This window comes from Sceloporus occidentalis, unplaced genomic scaffold, assembly GCF_023333645.1.
Source record: "Sceloporus occidentalis isolate IW3139 unplaced genomic scaffold, rSceOcc1.0.p SCAF_5, whole genome shotgun sequence".
In the NCBI taxonomy this organism is placed as follows: domain Eukaryota; kingdom Metazoa; phylum Chordata; class Lepidosauria; order Squamata; family Phrynosomatidae; genus Sceloporus; species Sceloporus occidentalis.
This window is the reverse complement of record NW_028316985.1, coordinates 185,269,608-185,288,994: the sequence shown is the minus strand read 5'-3', so window position 1 is coordinate 185,288,994 and position 19,387 is coordinate 185,269,608. Positions and strand designations below refer to the sequence as shown.

The 19,387-nt window shown below is 45.3% G+C and overlaps 1 protein-coding gene across 2 annotated transcripts; it reads right to left on the bottom strand.

The window, feature by feature from the left end:
• Positions 1 to 2,406: 2,406 nt before the first annotated feature.
• Positions 2,407 to 18,918, bottom strand: EGR4 (early growth response 4). Of its 2 annotated transcripts, XM_089527141.1 has the most exons (3): positions 18,881 to 18,918; positions 7,332 to 7,449; positions 2,407 to 4,727 (listed from the first exon to the last, which is right to left on the bottom strand). In XM_089527141.1, exon 3 carries the CDS (start codon positions 4,717 to 4,719, stop codon positions 3,370 to 3,372), a length of 1,350 nt encoding a protein of 449 aa, XP_089383267.1. In that variant the 5' UTR covers positions 4,720 to 4,727; positions 7,332 to 7,449; positions 18,881 to 18,918; the 3' UTR covers positions 2,407 to 3,369. The 2 variants fall into 2 exon arrangements, with proteins under 2 accessions (XP_089383267.1, XP_089383266.1); XM_089527140.1 differs by lacking the exon at positions 18,881 to 18,918 and having other exon boundaries at positions 7,332 to 7,559.
• Between the last annotated feature and the right edge of the window lie 469 nt (positions 18,919 to 19,387).

The window sequence follows — 19,387 nt, the reverse complement described above, 5'->3', positions numbered from 1 at the left end:
TTGTGAAAGGGTGATATGATAATATTTGTTTAAATATTTGAAGGGCTGCCATATTGAGGATGGAGCAAGCTTGTTTTCTGCTGCTCCAGAGACTAGGACCCAAAGCAATAGATTGAAACTACAGGAAAAGAGATTCCACCTAAACATTAGGAGGAACTTCCTGACAGTAAGGGCTGTTTGACAGTGGAACACTCTCCTTCCTGGGAGTGTTGTGGAGTCTCCTTCCTTGGAGATTTTTAAACAGAGGCTGGGTGGCTATTTATTGTGGGTGCTTTGCCTGTGAGTTCCTGCATGGCAGAATGGGGTTGGACTGGATGGCCCTTGGGATTTCTTCTGACGCTATGATTCTATGATGCACTGATTCTATGACAGTGGAACAGATTGCCTTAGAGGATGGTGGTCTTGGCAGGTCTCTTAAACAGATTTTGGATATGAATCTTTCAGGAGTGTTATAATTGTATACAGCTGAGAGGCAGTGTGACATAGTGGTTTGACTCTGGAGACCAGGGTTCAATTTCCAGCTCAGACATGAAACCCATTGGGTGATCTTGAGCAAGTCACATGCTCTCAGCCTCATGGGAAGGCAATGGCAAACTTCCTCTGAACAATTCTTGCCAAGTAAACCCCATGGGGGCATCATGTTAGGGTTGCCAAAAGTCAGAAATGACTTGAAGGCACACAACAACAACAACAACAACAACAACAATTGTGCCCATGGCAGGAGGAAGGACTAGATTCTATGATTCTATGAATTAAGAATTCTTCTTCTCCCAATGATATTGTCCCTTAGCCCTAAAATTTCTAGAACTGTAGAGGGAGAGATGCTGAAACCCATTCACACTTATAAAACACTTAGAGATGACTTGTTCAGAGGAAATATGCCATCGTCTTCCCATGAGGCTGAGAGCATGTGACTTGCTCAAGATCACCCATTGGGTTTCATGTCTGAGCTGGAAATCGAACCCTGGTCTGCAGAGTCAAACCACTATACCAGACTGGCTCACAGCTGTATATAATCGTAACTCTCCTGAAAGATTCATATCCAACCGATTTTTAAAAGACATGCCAAGATGGAAAGACCACCATCCTCCAAGGCTGTCCATTCCACTGTCATAGAATCAGTGAATCAGAGAATCATAGAGTTGGAGGACACCGCAAGGGCCACCCAGTCCAACCCTCTGCCATGCAGGAAATCCAAATCAAAGCATCCCCTGCGACAGATGGCCATCCAGCCTCTGTTTAAAGACCTCCAAGGAAGGAGACTCCACTACACTTCGAGGGAGTTTGTTCCACTGTCGGACAGGCCTTACTCTCGGGAAGTCCCTCCTAATGTTGAGGTGGAATCTCTTTTCCTGGAGCTTGCATCCAATGCTCTGGGTCCTGTTCTCTGGAGCAGCAGAAAACAAGCTTGTTCCCTCCTCAATATGACATCCCTTCAAGTATTTAAACAGGGCTATCATATTACCTCTTAACCTTCTCTTCTTCAGGCTAAACATCCCCAGCTCCCTAAGTTGTTCCTCATAGGACTTTATGGTTTCCAGACCCTTCACCATTTTAGTCGCCCTCCTTTGGACACATGGCTCCAGTTTCTCAACGTCCTTTTTAAATTGTGGTGCCCAGAACTGGACACAACATCATTCCAGGTGAGGTCTGACCAAAGCAGAACACAGTGGCACAATTACTTCCCTTGATCTAGACACTAGACATCTATTGATGCAGCCTAGAATCGCATTGGCCTTTTCAGCTGCTGCATCACACTCTTGACTCATGTTCAACTTGTGGTCTACTTGGACTCCTAGATCCCTTTCACACATAGAAGTCTCTCGTTCAGCCAGGTGTCCCCCATCCTATATCTGTGCATTTCATTTTTCTGCCCTAAGTGCAGTACCTTACATTTCTCTGTGTTGAATTCCATTTTGTTAGCTTTGGCCCAGCTTTCTAGTCTATTCAGGTCATTTTGAATTTTGATCCTGTCCTCTGGAGTATTAGCTATTTCTCCTAATTTTCTTGGGTTTCTTTTTGTTTGGTGGTGATGGTGGGTGAGGTGCAGCCTCATAACCTTACCTCTCGATTTAAACCCACAGGTTTGTTCTCTTTTGCGAATAAAAGATTAAGGTGTGCCTCTTGCATTTATGAGGCGTGAAAGTTAAGGAAGAAGCCTTCCTTGATGGGCCCATGTTTTGAGTTAGCAGGGGAATGGGTTAAATGGTGGTCTGAATGTCCTTCCTTATGAGGGTATAGCACCAACCATCATTTTAAGCTTCAAACCCAAACGGCTGCTTCTCCCCACACCTTTTGTGGGAATTGAATATATGCTTGCTGAGTCCGAGCTGGACGAGAGTTAAAAAAAAGTGCTTTCGCCCTTCACAATAACCAGTTTGTTTTATTTGCAAAAATAAACACAGCTTTGTAATAACCTTGACACATCCCCTTTTTACAAAGGAAGGGAGAGAGAGAGCTTTATAGAGAAGCACAAAATCCCTCAGTCGCAATTATGTACAAAAAAATTATCGTTAGGCAAACTCTGTCCATTCCAGAACAACCATTTATATCATTAGCAAAGCAACGACTTGTGCTGATTTTACACACCTCAAAAGTCCTCCCCCACGGGTTTTACATGAGGAATTGAATCTTTAGCATTAACAACAATAATAGTAATACTAATACTTAAAATGTCACCCCCAGCTTGGAAGGTCTGTTAAAGTGCTTACGAAGGGGAATGTGGGGGCAGTTCATTAAAAATTGGTAGCATTTCCAAAGTCATCTTGTTCTTGTATAAAATGGAGGCAGTTATTTAGATACATATGTATATGTAAAAATATATAGCCATACCTATCTAAATAACATATTGCATATGTATATATACACACACACATATATGCATATTTGTTCTTTTAAACTAAAGCTAAAATACAAAAGCAGGGTTTTTTAAAAGGAAAAATAGACCATCCTTTGTTGCCTCCAGCTCTGCTGGGAACTGTCCATGGCTCTCATGGCACTGAAAGTTGGAGGCATGCTTCCTGGAGTTGACCATGGACCATGTGCTGAAATATGGTGAACATCCCACAGTTGTTATAGAGCTGGCTCATTCCGTTGCCTGAGACCCACCAGACATGCATGTGGGATGACTTCAAATGTAAGCCAGGCCCCATCGAGCCCTTTCCTCTGTTTCCTTTCACCCATCCATCCATTGCAATGCCATCAGATCTTTTGCACTTCGTGGAATGACTCCACAAAACAGATGGTCGCCATTCCCAACCTAACTTCTTATCTTCTTCCAGAAGAGGGAACCATTTGGGAAATGGCTTCTCTAACCTGAGTATCAAGTGCCTCCAAAAGCCCTTTTAAGCCCCACAGAAATTAAAGTCTTTACTGGATCCCCCGAGTGGCTTTGAGTGTCCCAAAGGCAAGTCCCACCGTGTAGAAGCCAAGGCCTTTCAGCTTCTCCTCGGCTCTGGCTTTCTGCTTCTGGTGGACTTTGCTGTGTCGCTTCTTCTCATCGCTCCTGGCAAAGCGGCGGCCACAGTCGTCACAGGAGAAGGGCTTCTCTCCTGTGTGGGTCCGGATGTGCGTGGTCAAGTGGTCACTGCGGCTGAAGTTCCTTAGGCAGATGCGGCACTGGAAGGGCTTATGCCCAGTGTGGATCCGGAGATGCCGGTTGAGTTCGTCTGACCGAGCAAAGCTTCGGATGCAGTTCTCTACCGGGCAGGCAAAAGCCTTTGCGTGAGGTTTGGGGCAGAAGCATTTAGAGGAACATTTCCCCCTCCGAGACTTCTTCTTTGGCTCTGCGAGGATGCCGGCGGTGGTTTTGCTGGACCCTAAAGCATTGACTGAGGAATTGGAGGCATGCGCGAGAAAGTCCGTCATAGAGGAATGGCTAATGTGCAACCTTTGGTCGTTGGGGTTTATCAAGCTTGGCAGGATTTCAGGTTGAGGTAAGGCTGCCTCAAAGTCTTGGATGAGATGTGGTGGCAGGCTGGGGATTTTGGTCTCCACAAAGTCACTGGGGATTTGTGGGTGGGTGGGGAAAGGCTCAGGGTGGCAGCCAAAATCTAGGTTGGGCCCAAAGGCCCCTGACTGTTCTGGAAGGCTGTTGAGTTCTGACTGGCAGCTGACTGCCAGCACATTCTCTGTTTTGGAGCCCAGCTGGGGAAACATGGCAGGACTTGGTTCGATGGGATGGAAGGTCTCAGAGGGAGGGTATTCTGAGGGTAGGTAACTCTGAGGTGGGCCAAGAGGTTCCCAATGGGAGCAAGGGGGCTTGAACTTCTCCAGAGAGGGCGAGAGGGAAGAGAGCTTAATGCCCTGCTTGCTGTCCAACAGTTTTTCATTAAAAAGGCATTGGGAGGAGTTCTGTAGTTCAGGAGACGTTTGGACTTGCTGCTGGATGTTGGTGGAACTGGAGAAGGTAGAATACCCTTGTTCTGCTAAGGAAGGCTGTACAGAGATGTTCAGTTCAGGTTGGCAGGTAGAATAGAGGTCCAGGTGACTCTGTATGGCATCTGGGACACTGTAGGCAGCATCCATCTGCCTCTGGGGAGCTTCTGAGTTGGAGAATGGAGACAGTCCAAGGATGCCAGACATCAGATTGAAGAGGGACTCTTGATCTTGGCATTGCTCTGTCTTGATGAAGAAGCTACCCGTATAGCTGACAGGAGGAGAAGCCTGGCCAGAGAGGAAGTAGTAATCTGCCATTTCAGGGTTCATTGTGGCTCCCATAAAGTCGCCTAAAAATGCAAAGAAATACAATTCATTTTTAGAAAGGTTCCATGAATCAAAGGCCAGTCACCTAAAACAATGCAAAGAAATATGTTTCATTTTTTGAAAAATTTCATGGATCAAATGCCAGCACACCCCGAGGAAAGGCAACACGGGGCTCTCCATATAAGATGGCCAGTGGTTCCTAAACTTTGGTCCCCCCACATGGTTTGGACTTCAGATCTCAGAATTCCTAATGGCTGGCCAAGTTGGCTGGGGCTTCTGGGAGGTGAAGTCCAAAACATCTGGAGGACTAGTATTTGTGGGAATCACTGGCATAGATCATTGCTCCATGATAGCAAAGGTGGCTAAAGGTGTTGAATCCATTTTGGAGATAGGGCCCAGCACTTGGAAAAGCTGCTTTAAATTTCTAATCTAAAACCCCCAGAGCATATTTACCATCTCACCAACATGGAAACCAAAAGCTGCCATTGCATAATAGTATATATATATGTAAGGTACACTGGTTTCCATCCCTAGAACCTGCAGTCAAAAGGATTGTGTGGTAGGTCATGGTGAAGACCTTTATCCAACACACTGGAGAGCTGCTGCCAGACAGAGTACACAGTACTGGGCTTAAGCTGGTATAAAGCAGTTTCTCATGCTTCCCAGGTAGAAGCTGAACCTGCCAAGTCCATGTCGGAGAGCCATGTAACCCTGTAGTTCTTGATCTAGGCTTGTTTTCTACCCAATTCCAAGAGTTCAAGGTGGGATGTGATATGTTACATAATCCCCTTCTCTCTCATACATACACATCTCTAACCCATTTTATCTTTACAACAAGTATCTGAGGCAGGTTATCTTTAGGACATCCTTTGAGTCAAGACTAGATCCCAGGCCTAGTTTTCATGCTGTGGAGTTTAATGTCCCCTTAAACCAGTGGTTCTTAACCAATGATCCTCTGGATATGCTGGACATCAGCTCCCAGAAGACCCAGTCAGCATAGGTAAAGCTCAGGAATAATGGGACCAGGGGCAGAAAAGTAACTTCTTCAGCCCATGTAAATGAAAGTCAAAATCAGTATTCCCAAACAGAGTGCCATTGTGTAAGTAGCTCACAAATTTGAGATTCATGACTAAGGCCATCCATATCAGAAGCTACAAGTTGTCCAAGAAAAGACCTTCCAGCTGATCTGTGTCTTGGACCCAGAAGCAACTCTTGAAACAAGGAACCACACACTCAACTAGAAGGGGTCAGGTTCAGCTTGAACTGGGGACACTGGGGGTTCAGATCTCACCCTAGGAAGAGACTCAGGTGGGAGACCAGCATGGATTTATTCCCCATCAATCCCTATTGATAGAATCATAGAGCTGGAAGAGATCCCAGATCTAGTCATTTAGATCCATCACAGCTCAATAAAATCATGGAACAACACACTTGGATCCCCAGGGCCCCTACCAATGCAAGAATCCAGCGTTCCTTTTGGAATAATAGGACTACAGATACTGAAACTAGCTTGGTTAGAGTGTCAGAATAAGACTAGGGTTTGAATCCTTGCTCAGATGTGGAAACCCACTGGGAGACACTCTCTCAGCCTTGAAGGAGAGCAGTGGCAAGTCCCCTCTGAACAAATCTTGCCAAGAAAGCTCCAAGAGAGAGTCACCATAGGGTCACCATAAGCCAGAAATGATTTGAAGACATCTGGCCGCAGGAGATTGAAAGGGTTATGTAGTCAACCCCCTGGCAGTGCAGGGATTGAGAGCTCAGTTAGTAGGGTTGGAAAGTATTCCAAGGGTCCTTTAGTTCAAACTTCTCACAAGAACATAAACCCACAGCTGAACATCTATTGGAAGGGGCCTCATGTCTTACCTGTTCCCCACCCACCATTTCAAGGATCCAAGGCTGATTAGAACCCTAAGATTTGGAAGGGGTCTCAAAGATCATTCTGTAAAATGGGAACAGCCACAAAGCCCTACTCATGGCGAACAGAAGAATAAGGCCCAGAAATGGTCTTGCAATGCCTCCACATTCTGAGAGCAATTCAGCAACAGAATGGGCTGCTTTCCTGTGCCATCTTTTAGACATTACTTGAGAATACCCCAGTTACGTAACAGACATGCTGATCCCTGGGAGTGGGGTTGGACTACATAACCTCTTTGCAATCTTTGCTTGGAAATACTCCAGGGACATAACAGACCTTGCGGATCCATGGCAGGGGTCAGACTACATGACCCCATGGGAGACTGGGATGTTTTGAACACTAACCCTTTGGGCAGCATTGGTGGAGAACACCAAAGACTTGGCATAACCCAGGCTAGAACAGATGGCCATAGGGGAGGCCATTTCCATTTTGGGGGCTTTAATTTGCCTCGCTGAGCCCAGGCCTACCACCTAAAGACTGTCCCCTAACCTGAAACCCCTGCCATCCAGGGAACACCTAAGCAGATCAATTCACAGAGATGAAAAACACACACATAGAGATGGATATACATATACGTTGACGTCTGCTATGGCATGCATGTCTCTCATGGCATCTCAGGAGATAAAGATAGGTACCACTGCATGGTCCTTCCAGGTTGGATGCCCAAGAGTTGCCCCCTCCAGGAAGGCAGCCTAAGGCCTTCTCCTCTTACCTGGCAGGTAATCCGGGATCCCCTCCCTCTGCGCCTGGCTCAAAAGGTCCTCTTGCTGCCCAGGGATCTGGGCATCTCCTGAGGGGTCCAGCCGGCCCTTGGCATCCAGGGAGTCCTGCTGTTGGCGAGAGGAATCCATGAGGTTCAACATGTCCCAACCGAAGGAGAAGACCAGGAGGAGGAGGAAGAAGGGAAGGAAGGGGAAAAAAGGAAGGAAGGAAGGAAAGATGGAAGGGAAGTAAGGAAAGATGGAAGGATGGAGGGCAGGGCTGGAGGGCAGGGCTGGTGCTGGTCCTGCAGGTGGGGGGACTCCCCTGGGAGGGCGGGAGGGTGCCCTGCTGGGGCCAGGCTGAGGGCTCCCTCACCTGGGTCTCCTCCGGGGGGCGCTCTCCTTCCTCTGGCCCTGCTTCCCGGGGTTTGTAAGCAAAGGGTTGCGGAGCTGCAGCCAGGCTTTTTATACCAGGCTCCCGCCTTCCGCTGCGTCCGGGCGCTTCCATTTCTGGAGTTCCCAAGCCAGGCGGTGCGGTGACGTAAATGCCCATAAATGGACTCAGGATGCGGGCCAGGGAGACCCAATAAGGAAATCTCTCCCTGTGACGTGGCCCTGGCTTTTGGGGAGGAGGAGGGAGAGGAGGAGGGGGGAACCTCTCTTTCTCTTACCTCTCCTTGACAATTTCCACCAACCCTCCAACTCTAATTAATTATGTAACTGGGATGCCCTGGGTTTTATCCCCCCCCCATTATGATTGATTGATTGATTGATTGATTGATTGATTGATTAACAGAGACTGAATGACCATCTATTGGGCTGCTTAAATGATGATTTTTTAAAACGTGGATCATTTTAATCTGTGTGTGTGTTGTCATTTTAAAGTGATGTCCATTTGAACTGATAGGTTTTTAGCTGATGTTGTTTATCTGTTCATTGTTGTTGCCTGGATCCATAGGGTGATGCAAATAATTAATGATAATAATAATAATATGGAATGTTGTTATAGTCAATGTTGTCTCTGTTGCTCCTATTTGCTGGTTGGCAGAAGTTTGTCGGTTGAGTTAATAATACAACAGAATGAAACCCAATGAACAACAAAACAAAAACATATTTATTTATTTATGTTTTGTTGTTCATTGGGTTTAATTCTGTTGTGTTAGTAATTTAACCAACAAACCTCTCCTGCCCATTAAATAGAAGCAACAGAGACACAAAACATAATAAATACATTATTATTATTATTATTATTATTATTATTTCATTGTTCATTAGGTTTCATTCTGCTGTATTAACTCAACTCTATTAGCCCACCAAGTAGACCAGAACAACATTATTCACAAAAAGTAACAATGAAATGGCCTTCTTCTTCTTGTTGTCTGCCTTTAAGTCACCTCCAACTTATGGCGACCCGATCCCTTATTGGTTCTGGTGGCTGGCTGGGTTTCTAGGATGTTGTATTTCATTGTATTTTAATGTTTTAGCCCCCTCGGACTTAATGGAGAGGTGGGGTATAAATAAATTGTATTACTATTAATGATTACTTGGGCCAGTCACACTCTCTCAGCCACAGAGGGAGGCAAAGGCAACCCCTCCTCTAAACAAATCTTCTTTAGGAATGCCATATGTGAGAAACAACTTGAAGGCACACAACAACAACCTACGTAAAGCCATTCTCCTCCACCACCATCTTCTCCATCGGTGGCAATGTCCAACAGTAATAAACCAGACTTAAGGAAAACAGGTTTATAGCACATCTATCCAAAATCTCTTTCTCTCCTGATCTCTCTTTCTCTCGCACACACAACAACGCTGCCATCACTCTTTTGACAACTCTCAACAATCATCCAGATCTGCCTCATCCTATTTATAACTCTCCTCCATCTAGTTATCTCTCTTTCCCTCTGGCTCTCATATGTAATCCTTCTCATAGAAACAGACACACACCCTCCTATCCCTTCCTGGCATTTCAAGATCTACACAACTGAATGTCAACATGTATTAATACGTACTACATTTAATAATTTTTGTAGAACGTATGCCATATGCAGGCTTGTTTTGTCTGTTTATTTTAATTGATTGTATGTACAGCGCTGTGTAACATTTACAATGCTACATAAATAAAGCTTAATAATAATAATAATAATAATAATAATAATGCTCTTGTCCCTCCATATCACTAGGGTTAGGGGCACAAGACCACCGTGAATGTGGAAAAACCGCAAATAACAAAAACACCATGTTTTTACCTGAGAGGACACCTCTCTAGGAATTTCTAGGTCCTCCAGGGCAACTCTGTGGTCAGCGTCTGACAGACATGGACCATAGAGTTGCACTGGAGGAACTACAAATGTCTAGTAGAGTAGGAATCCCTAGGTCTTTCAGTGCAACTTTTAAAGTTGACCACAGAGTTGCACTGGAGGACCTAGATATTCCTAGAGAGAACATATTAATCAAATCTGTGAATAATCAAATCTGCAAATATCAAGGCTGCAAATATGAAGGGATGAGTGTCATTGTATTTATAATCCACATCTATGTAATTATCTAACCTGGGGGTCCCCAAACTGTGCTCTTGAAGGGATTTTAGACTTCAGCTCACAGAATCCCAGACTATTGGCCAACATGGCTGAGGCTTCTGGGAGCTGAAGCCCAAAATCTCTTAAAGGGCAGAGTTTGGGGACCACTGATCTAAACCTTCTCTCCATCTCCTTTGCACACAAACCATCTTATCCTCTCTAACAATTTTCAGTAGTGATAATTCAGCTCCATCGCAGCCTATTTTTAAAATCTGCACCTAATTATCTATTACAGCCAGTGTGGCATACTGGTTTGAGTGCTAGGACACTGGGAGGGCAGGGTTGGAATCCTCACCTACTGGGGGACTTGGGCAAGTCACACTCTCTCAGCCTCGATGGACGGCAAAGGCAAATGCCCTCTGAACAAAGCCTGCCAAGAAAACTCATTTAGGTTCACCTTAGGGGTCACCATGGTCCAAAACACACTGCAGGAATAACTGCCTGGCTCAATGCTAGGGGATTTGGGGAACTACAGTTGTGTGAGGCATTTAGCCTTCTCTCTCAGATTGCTCTCTGGTGTCAGCATAAACTACAGCTCTCAGGATTCCTTAGCCCTGAGCCAAGGCAGTTAAAGCAGTCTCAAACTTGGTTATTTCTGCCTGTAGGTCAAAAATGACAACAACAACAACATTGTCCATAACCCCTCACATTCTCACACATATAGCTCACCCTATTATCACTATAAATTCTCAACAATTATTCGCAGCTATCCAATAGTCTCTATAACTCACTCCCAACTCATTATCCAATTATAACCCCTTGCTTCCCTTCCTTTCTCTTCATAGCTATTGCTTTATTCCCTGTCTCCAGAGAGCTAGTGAAATCTCCTTAGGGGGACTATAACTCCCAGAATCCCCCAGCCAGCAGGGCTACTTGTGACAGCAGGGGATGGCTCTCATGTCACTGAGGCGAGGAAGCCACTTTGGGCTTTATTTTAATTAGGAGGAGAGGGACCTATTTTGGAGATGAGGTTCAGGACCATGGATAGCGCCACTAGAAACTTCCTCAGTTCTTTTGCAAAGCAAGGTATCCATTTAGCCTTTTCAGCTGTATAGCAAAGTACAATAACATCCACAATCCACCAAACAGTGAAACCTTTATGGGGCCAGACGAAATGCACAAGATACACGGCACAAGCTTTTGAAGCTCCACTGGCTTCTCCATCAGCCAAAGGTGTTAAAAAAATCATTTCTTATTGTTGTGTGTCTTCAAGTCGTTTCTGGCTCATGGCGACCCTAAGGCGAAGCTCTCCTGGGGTTTTCCTGGTAAGATGTGTTCAGAGGAGGTTTGCCATTGCCTTCCCCTGAGGCTGAGAGAGTGTGACTTGCCTTAAGTTACCCAATGGGTTTAATGGATGAGCAGGGAATTGAACCCAGTCACCAAAGTCCAACACTCAGACCACTAAAATGTGACAATGTTAGGCACAGCCTTCATTTCTGGGAGGCTTTTTGAGAAATTCAGTGTCCTCTGCCTCACAAAGAGACAACCTGAAGCTCAAAGGCCTACCTTTCTGTATTGTAAATGGAATCTAAATTTTATTTACTGGACTTTAAGATGCTTTGTCTCCCAGTACCCAAGGGCCAGAAGGAATAGCCTGTGTGCATGGATATCTCTCCATGCCATCTGAACTCAGAACAACATCTTAACAAAATGCAATCCTGTGATTAACACTGCCATTCCCCCCGTACAATTTTTAATGCTTTTGCCTGATGAAGAAGGCAGTAGAGCTTTGAAAGCTTGCAGTGTGCATCCTGTGTGATTTGATGGTATTTTGTGCATTTTGGGCCCAGTAAAGGTATCACTCTTTGTGGATTCTGGAAGTTCTTTTGTGTAGACTCCTCCAGCATAAAAAAGAAAGAAAAGGAGGCAAGGAAGAAAACCAGCAGCACCTTTAAGTCTTTCAGCAAGAGCTTTCATAGATTTTAATGCATTCCAGGATCTCTGAGGAAGCAGACTGAAATCTCTGCAAACTCATGCTAAAATAAAACCAGTCAAGTCTTAAATATGTTGCTGAATTTCTTCATTCTTTTCCTTTTTTTGGCTAAGCTCCTACATCAAGAAGATGGAATATAGCTTCATACACATGATTGTGCCTTCAAGTTGTCTGTTGGTTTATGTTGACTGAGAAGTGGTTTTGTCATTGCCTTGCTCTAAAATTTAGCTCACAGAACTTGGTATTCCTTGGTAGTCCCCCATCCAGGTTCCAACCAGGCTTGACCCTGCTTAACTTCCAAGATCAGATGAGATCGTGTGCCTTTAGGATATTTAAGCCCTGTGTTATGTTATGTGTGTTTGTGCCTCCTAGTCTCCTGTACACTTATGGTGATCCCCTGAATTTCATAGGGTTTTCTTAGGCGAGGAATCTTCAGAGGTGGTTTTCACAGTTCCTTCCTCTGAAATGTAGCTCACAGCAGTTGGTATTGCTTGGTTGTCCCCCATCCAGGTTCCAACCAGGCTTGACCCTGCTTAGCTTCCAAGATGAGATGAAACCAAGTGCCTTCAGGGAATTTAGACGCATTAGTGAATTGCAACACAGCGCAATGCAGACAACTGTGAAATGCACTGCCGCAATGCACAACATACTTCTGCATGTGTGATGTGCACTGCACAAGAGCACATCTGCATGCCCCCTGTGCAATGGCATTCCATGCGCAACTTTGCCCTTGCAGTCTTCAGCTGAAAATGGAGTTCCCCATCTCATAAAAATGCCCAACTCTTTCTGCAAGGGAACTTAACAGATGCATGAGGCATTAACCGGATGCCAGCCTTCATGTTCCCAGCTATCAATAGATATCTGCCTATATCTATATTTATCTGTATCGACACCTACATCTATATCTATATTTCTATATTCCACAATCTGGCTATCTATACATGTCTATATCCCCTAACATTTAAAGCCTGGGAAATACTAAGAATCAAGAAACTTGCAAACTGAATAGGAGTCTCCCCTTAAAGCAGTGAAGCTGGAGGAGCTGGCTGCAAAGTGAGAGACAACCTCCTCCCCCCAAAAAAATAATTGCACCCCAAACACCTTTTAGACCCTTTCTGGCCATCTTCAAGAGAAGGACCTGGACATTAGGAGGAAGGTTGTGCCCAGGGGGACCAGATGGATTTTGTCTTCTCCCATCCAAGCCTTCCCTGCTTGGCTGAGACAGCAGCTGCTAGGTTGCTGAGAGTGCTCTAGGGATGTGCGTTGGGGAGGGGGAGCAAAGATATCTAGGTCATTGGGACAGGAAGATCACAGCCAAAGGAGGCCAAGGAAGAAACGGCGGAGGGGAGTGCATGAGATGACACAGCTCCACAAACAAGCGGGTGAGTCATCGGAGTGGTGCCCACTGGCATCAAGAGAGTGGGGTGGGCGAGAAAAGTATTTCCTCCATGGGTTTGTCTGGAAGTGAGCCAGCGTGGCATCACGCTTTGAGTATTGGACTATGACTCTGGAGACCAGGGTTCAATTCCCTGCTCAGCCATGAAATCCACTGGTTGACATGCTCTCAGCCTTAGGGGAAGGCAATGACAAACCTCCTTTGAACAAATCATGCCAAGAAAACCCCATGATAAGTTTGGCCAAGGTCCCCATAAGTCAGAAATGGCTTGAAAGCACACAACAACAACAACAACAACAACAACAACAAATTTGACTGAAAGCTAAGCCTTCTGGGGAATCATTGAAGGACTTTAGCTTGGAGAAGACAAGGCTGAGAGATGACATGATCTGTGTGTGTGTGTGTGTGTGTGTGTGCCCCTTCAAGATGCCTGTTGACTTATAGTGACCCCATGGATTTTTTCATAGGGTTTTCTTAGGTAAGGGATCCTCAGAAGTGGTTTTGGCAGTACCTTCCCCTGAAATAGAGCCTGCAGCACCTGGTATTTATTGGTGGCCGCCCCTCCAAGTGCCAACCAGGCTAAACATCCCCAGCTCTCTAAGTCTCTCCTCATAGGGCACGGCTTCCAGACCCTTCACCATTTTCGTGGCCCTCCTTTGGACACATGGCTCCAGTTTCTCAATGTCCTTTTTGAATTGTGGTGCCCAGAACTGGACACAGTATTCCAGGTGGGGCCTGACCAAAGCAGAATACAGTGGCACTATTCCTCCCCTTGATCTACTATGCTTCTATTGATGCAGCCTAAAATTGCACTGGCTGTTTTAGCTGCCACATTGCACTGTTGACTCATGTTCAACTTGTGGTCTACTAGAAGTGGTAAGGTCTCCTTCTTCAGGTATCTTCAAAAAGAGGCTGGACAGTTACCTGCTCAGAATGCTTTAGCTGGAAATCCTGCATCAAGCAGAGGGCTGGACTAACCCATGAGATGCCTTCCAACTCTATGATTGTATGCTTGTACGATTCCTCAGCACCTATCAGGATCCGGCCTTTATGAGGCAGCTTTTCTGTTATAGAACGGAGCAACCTTTAATTACTTTGGCAAAAGGCAGCTCCTCCGTTATGGGAAGCTGTCAAGGCAGGTTTACATCACCCCAGGCTTCCGTTCACCTTATGCTATTTTTGCCCTAAGTGTAGCTTTCATGGCTCTGGAGTCTTGCAGGAACGCAGAAGGTGTTGGTGTGTGTGTGTGAGTGTGTGTGTGTTTCAAAATGCTTCCTGTCCCCCTCCTGTCTTCCCTTTGGCTCTTCCCTGATGCTTTTCTCATGTAGCCTGGCCTCTGAGCTTTGGAAAGCTGTGTTGGCATTCTCTGCTGGCTGCAGACCTGTCAGAATCCCTCTCATACTGTTTCACCGCTTTGACCCAATTGATCACCAAGCCAGGTCATAACAGTCTTTGGAGGCGGTTTCCTCCACACTTTGTGCACTGACACAGTGACGGTCCCCCCCTTTCACCTTGAAGGTACATAAAGAGCAACAGGTGAGATGGGGAGAAGGGAATCATCCCAACAGACAGGGGGAGGTGATGGCTGTTTTAGGGGGAAAGGTTCAGGACTTGTGATAGTCCTTTCAAAGTTGAGACTGATCCCCATAGCAGATCCACTGCCCCCCAGGCACTGCTGAAAGAAATAGGTGAAAGGGAGACACCATCTGAACCTGTTTTAGGGATGGAGCTCACTGCTTTGGATGAAGACCTGAGATGAAAACCTGAGCAGGTGTTTAAGAACAAACCCTATGAAGGACATCGCTCCTTCATAGAGTTTGCCACGAGTTGAAGGCGATCTGATGGCAACCAACAACAATGGGAGACCTTTGACTGCTGATTTTGAGAGAGGTGCTGCTCCTTAGAAGAATCTTCTTGACACACTTTGAACACTAGAGTGGATCCATTGATTCACAGCTACGGAAGGCATCAGACACCTTTTCAAAAGCAGGAAACAGAAAACGTACCTGGGGGAGCCATGCTGACCAAGAACCAGTGTAGTTATAGTGATCTGAGCATTGGACGATGACTAGAGACCAGGGTTTAAATCCCAACTCAGCTCAGGAAACCCACTGGGTGACCTTGGACACATCACACTCTCTCAGCCTCAGAGGGAGGCAAAGGCAACCCCCTCTCTGCATTAACATGCCAAGAAAACCCTACGATAAGTTTGCCTTAGGGTCAGCATAAGTCAGAAACAACCTGAAGACACACAATGACCACAGCAGCTGTGTTGGCCATACAGCAAAGTACAACAACATCCCAAAATCCACAGTATAGTCATGCTTTTATTGGCCAATCAAAATGCACAAAATACATGAGGCAAGCTTTCAAAGCTCCACTGGATTCTTCATCAGGAAAAGGGGTTAAAAACCAAACAAGAAAAAAAAATCAGTCAGAAGAAAGATTCTTTTTGAGTTGCCAATGGACTTTAAATTCTATTTCTTGAAGTTTACAATCCTTTGCCATGGGCAAACCCCCTCTGAAGAAACGTGCCAAGAAACCCCTATGATAGGTTCTCCTTAGGGTAGCCATAAGTCAAAAAGAATCGGAGACACACAACAACAACAACAACAACAACAACAACAATGTCAATCACCATCCTACACGAAGTCCAGTACTTCGAGTTGCTCCTTGAAAGTTCAGGTTAAAACACAGAACAGATGCGCCACCCCACTGACGTGGCACGGATGCCCACCAAAATCCAATTAATATAAAAGCAGGCAGGCATATTCTTAAAAAACCCTTGTGTTTCCTCAAGCTCAGCAAGATGCAGTGATGGTGGCACCCGTGCCCAGCTGCTGCTTGGAAATCCCCATGCAAAAGGCATCCAAGATCTCACTGGGCAGGAATCTGTGAAACCATTCCCATTGCTCCTTGAGGGTTGCAGCCTTGGCAATCCTCTTTCCTCCCTCTTGCTACCTGCGGATGGGCCCACCTGTCTGCTTTGTATGTCCAAGATGCTGGCAAGGAAGGAATTCCCTTTCAGCTCAGGGGGTTTGCGTAGTCTTACCAATTGCTACAGGGGCTCCTTCTATTCATTTTGATTTACTTCTGTTTTGGAAAATGTTGTGTATTTTTGAGGAAAAAAATGCATTTCTTAGAGTGAAGTAATGAATCAAACCTAAGAAAAACATCTGTGATTCTATATCACAGTCTGGTTGTATAACTTTAAGCATATGGAGCTAGGAAACCTCCTAGTGAATTTCAAAGATGTATACCAGAAAATCCTATGAAATTTGTGGGGTCACCATAAGTCAATAGATAATGCACACACACACACACACACACACACACTTCAGGACATCAGCAATAGTGTCCTGGTGTGCATTGGGCCCTATCCATTGTCCTGATGTGCATTGATGCCTGTTCAGCACCTGTCTCACTGTGCATTGATTCCACAGTGCATCTGTCCCTACATGCATCAGTCCCATTGTGCAGCGGTCATTTTGCTGGCTTCCCTACATAGTAACACCATGGCAGTCCCTTGTGGAATACAGACATTGTCAATATGGTCAGGTCTATTTCCAGCAGACTTAATACCATTCCCATGTGCTTAGATCAAACCTCCTTCTTTCCATGCAGCTGATGACCGGTAAAATAGGTTGGGGAGGGAAGTTATGATAATGGCAATAGTGTCATAACTGTGACTAAGTAGTGATCGTGAATACAGAACAGTTACAGATTATGTAGATTACAGGCTGCTATTCTTATTGTTGTTACCTGCTGTCAAGTTAACTTTGGTTTATGAATGAGAGACTATCAAGTCACTCTGTTATCAACAGCTCTGCTGCCTTTCTTGATTGAGTCTATCCATCTGGAATGCGGTCTACTTCTTTTCCTGATGCTTTCTATCATTGTTTTTGCTGTTATTGTTGTGTGCCTTCAGGTTTCTGGCTTATGGAGATCCTGAGGCAGTGGTTCCCAAACTTTGATGCTCCAGGTATTTTGGACTTCAGCTCCCAGACGCTTTAGCCAGCTTGGCCAACAAGCAAGAATTCTTGGACCTGAAGTCCAAACCATCTGGAGGACCAAAGTTTGGGAACCACTGCCCTAAGGCAACCCTATCATGGGGTTTCCTTGGCAGGATTTGTTCAAAGGAGGTTTGCCATTGCCTTCCCCTGAGGCTGAGAGCTTGTGAGTTGCCCAAGGTCACCCAGTGCGTTTTGTGACCAAGTTGGAAATCAAACCCTAGTCTCCAAGGTCATAGTCCAATGTTCAAACCACTATGCTATGCTGCCTCTTGTCTTGCACCTTGCAAAGCATTCTTGTCTTTTCTAGTGAGTCATGTCTTCTCCAGACTATGACAGTCTCAGTTTAGCTTGGCTTCTACAGAGACTCCAGACTCGATTTGCTCTTGGCAATGCACCAAAGATAGTTTGGGGCTGGGAGAGGAAATATCTGTGCTGAAAACTAGTTATTTCTAATTCTAAAACCCCAAGGCATCTTCATCCCAGGTACCCTCAGGTTTGTCACGGAGTTGGAGAAACTTATTTCTTAGGACTACAACTGTGTGAAATATCCTAGCCAGCATGGCTGAGGGATTCTGGGAGTCAGTGGTTCAGATCATACGTTGAGCTTGAATAAGATAAGTTTGCACCCAAGCGGTTAAGTGCACTACATTAGCCATCTACTCAGTCTTGACAATGTGATACCAGTTGCATGTCTATAGGATTTAGAGACATAGCCATGTGAGTCTGGAATATAAGTATGCCAAGGAATCTTTGATTAACTGAGTAAAAGAAGTTTTAGCATGAGCTTTTGTAGACTTAGTCCAGTTCCTCTGATGCATGACTACAGGATTCCTTTGTAATTGCATATCTATGAATGGTCTTGGAGTTTTCCTGTGAACCAAGAGGTACATTGAAGACATTGATGAATAGCTCCATACCATTCAAGAATATAGGACTGCATGTATGGTAGTTACACTCACAGAACACGGTTTACACAACAGTGAACCGAATATGGATGTAACCCCATGGCGAAAGAAGTACAATCACATGCATAAAGGAACTTGTAAGCGTGTAAAATGCCAACAGGATGCCAGCTGTAGTCTTGGGCTTCATCATCATTTAGTATCATCTCTATACACAAACTGAGAGCCGGCTTGGTGTAGTGGTTTGAGTGCTGGACTATGACTCTGGAGTTCAGGGTTCAAATTCCCGCTTGGCCATGAAAACCCACTGGGTGACTTTGGGCAAATTACACTCTCCCAGCCTCAGAAGATAGCAATAGTAACCCCTCTCTGAAGAAACTTGATAAGAAAACCCTGTGATAGGTTCACCTGAAGGTTGCTCTTAGTTGGAAGTGACTTGAAGGCACATAACACACACATACAAACACAATATTCCTTTTTTTAAAAATGTAGGCTCAGGATCTCGGGGTTCTGTGTTAGCAGCTTGCATTGCAAAGATAAAATTGCGACATCTGTAATGCAAGGAATCCTAGGCTCCAACTCTTAAAGGTTTGATATCCATTGTTCTATCCAAGGAAATTCATGTACAGAGATCAGGTCTGGCTCTACTTCACTGACTCAACATATAGGACTTGATGTCTAGCAATTGATCCCATAAACTCCTGCTGGAGAAGTGTTCTGATGTTTTGGCAACTCACCAGGAAAGCCCAAGACCTTGGTTCAGATCCAAGAGGTGGCTGGTTCTCCCATCCAGCAACGGCCCAACTGACTCCGTTTTGCCTTTCAGGAAAACTTCTAGAATGTGCATCCTGCGAGTTCCTATAGCAACTGGCATATGCTTGGCACATTCCAAGACTATTCCTTTCTCAGCTCTCAACATCCCTAGTGCAATTGTGACTTGGCAGTGAAAAAACAAAGAAGTAAGCAGAAATCAACAAAGATGGTGTTGCGTTACAGATGGGCTACACATTGCATGGGGTTACATCCATATTTGTTGCAGGTACAGAGACAAGGGGCCATCCATGGAAGGTTCTGGAAATGGCTTCCTCTTGTAACTTCTCCTCCCTTAACAAGGGAGCTGGAACATCTCACACGGAGAGCCTTTCAACTGTATAAAAAGTTTCCAGGTGGGATCTGGGTTCAGGGTAGGTGTCAGCCTCAGATCAGAGCCCCTCTGAATCCCTGCCATGCTTGCTAGTCAATAA

Bases quoted from the DNA above. Each gene is read 5' to 3' on its own strand.
- EGR4 (XM_089527140.1), bottom strand. From the start codon at position 7,482: ATGTTGAACCTCATGGATTCCTCTCGCCAACAGCAGGACTCCCTGGAT. The intron at 4,728-7,331 runs GTAAGAGGAGAA...TTGCATTTTTAG, and splicing joins GATCCCGGATTACCTGCCAG to GCGACTTTATGGGAGCCACA.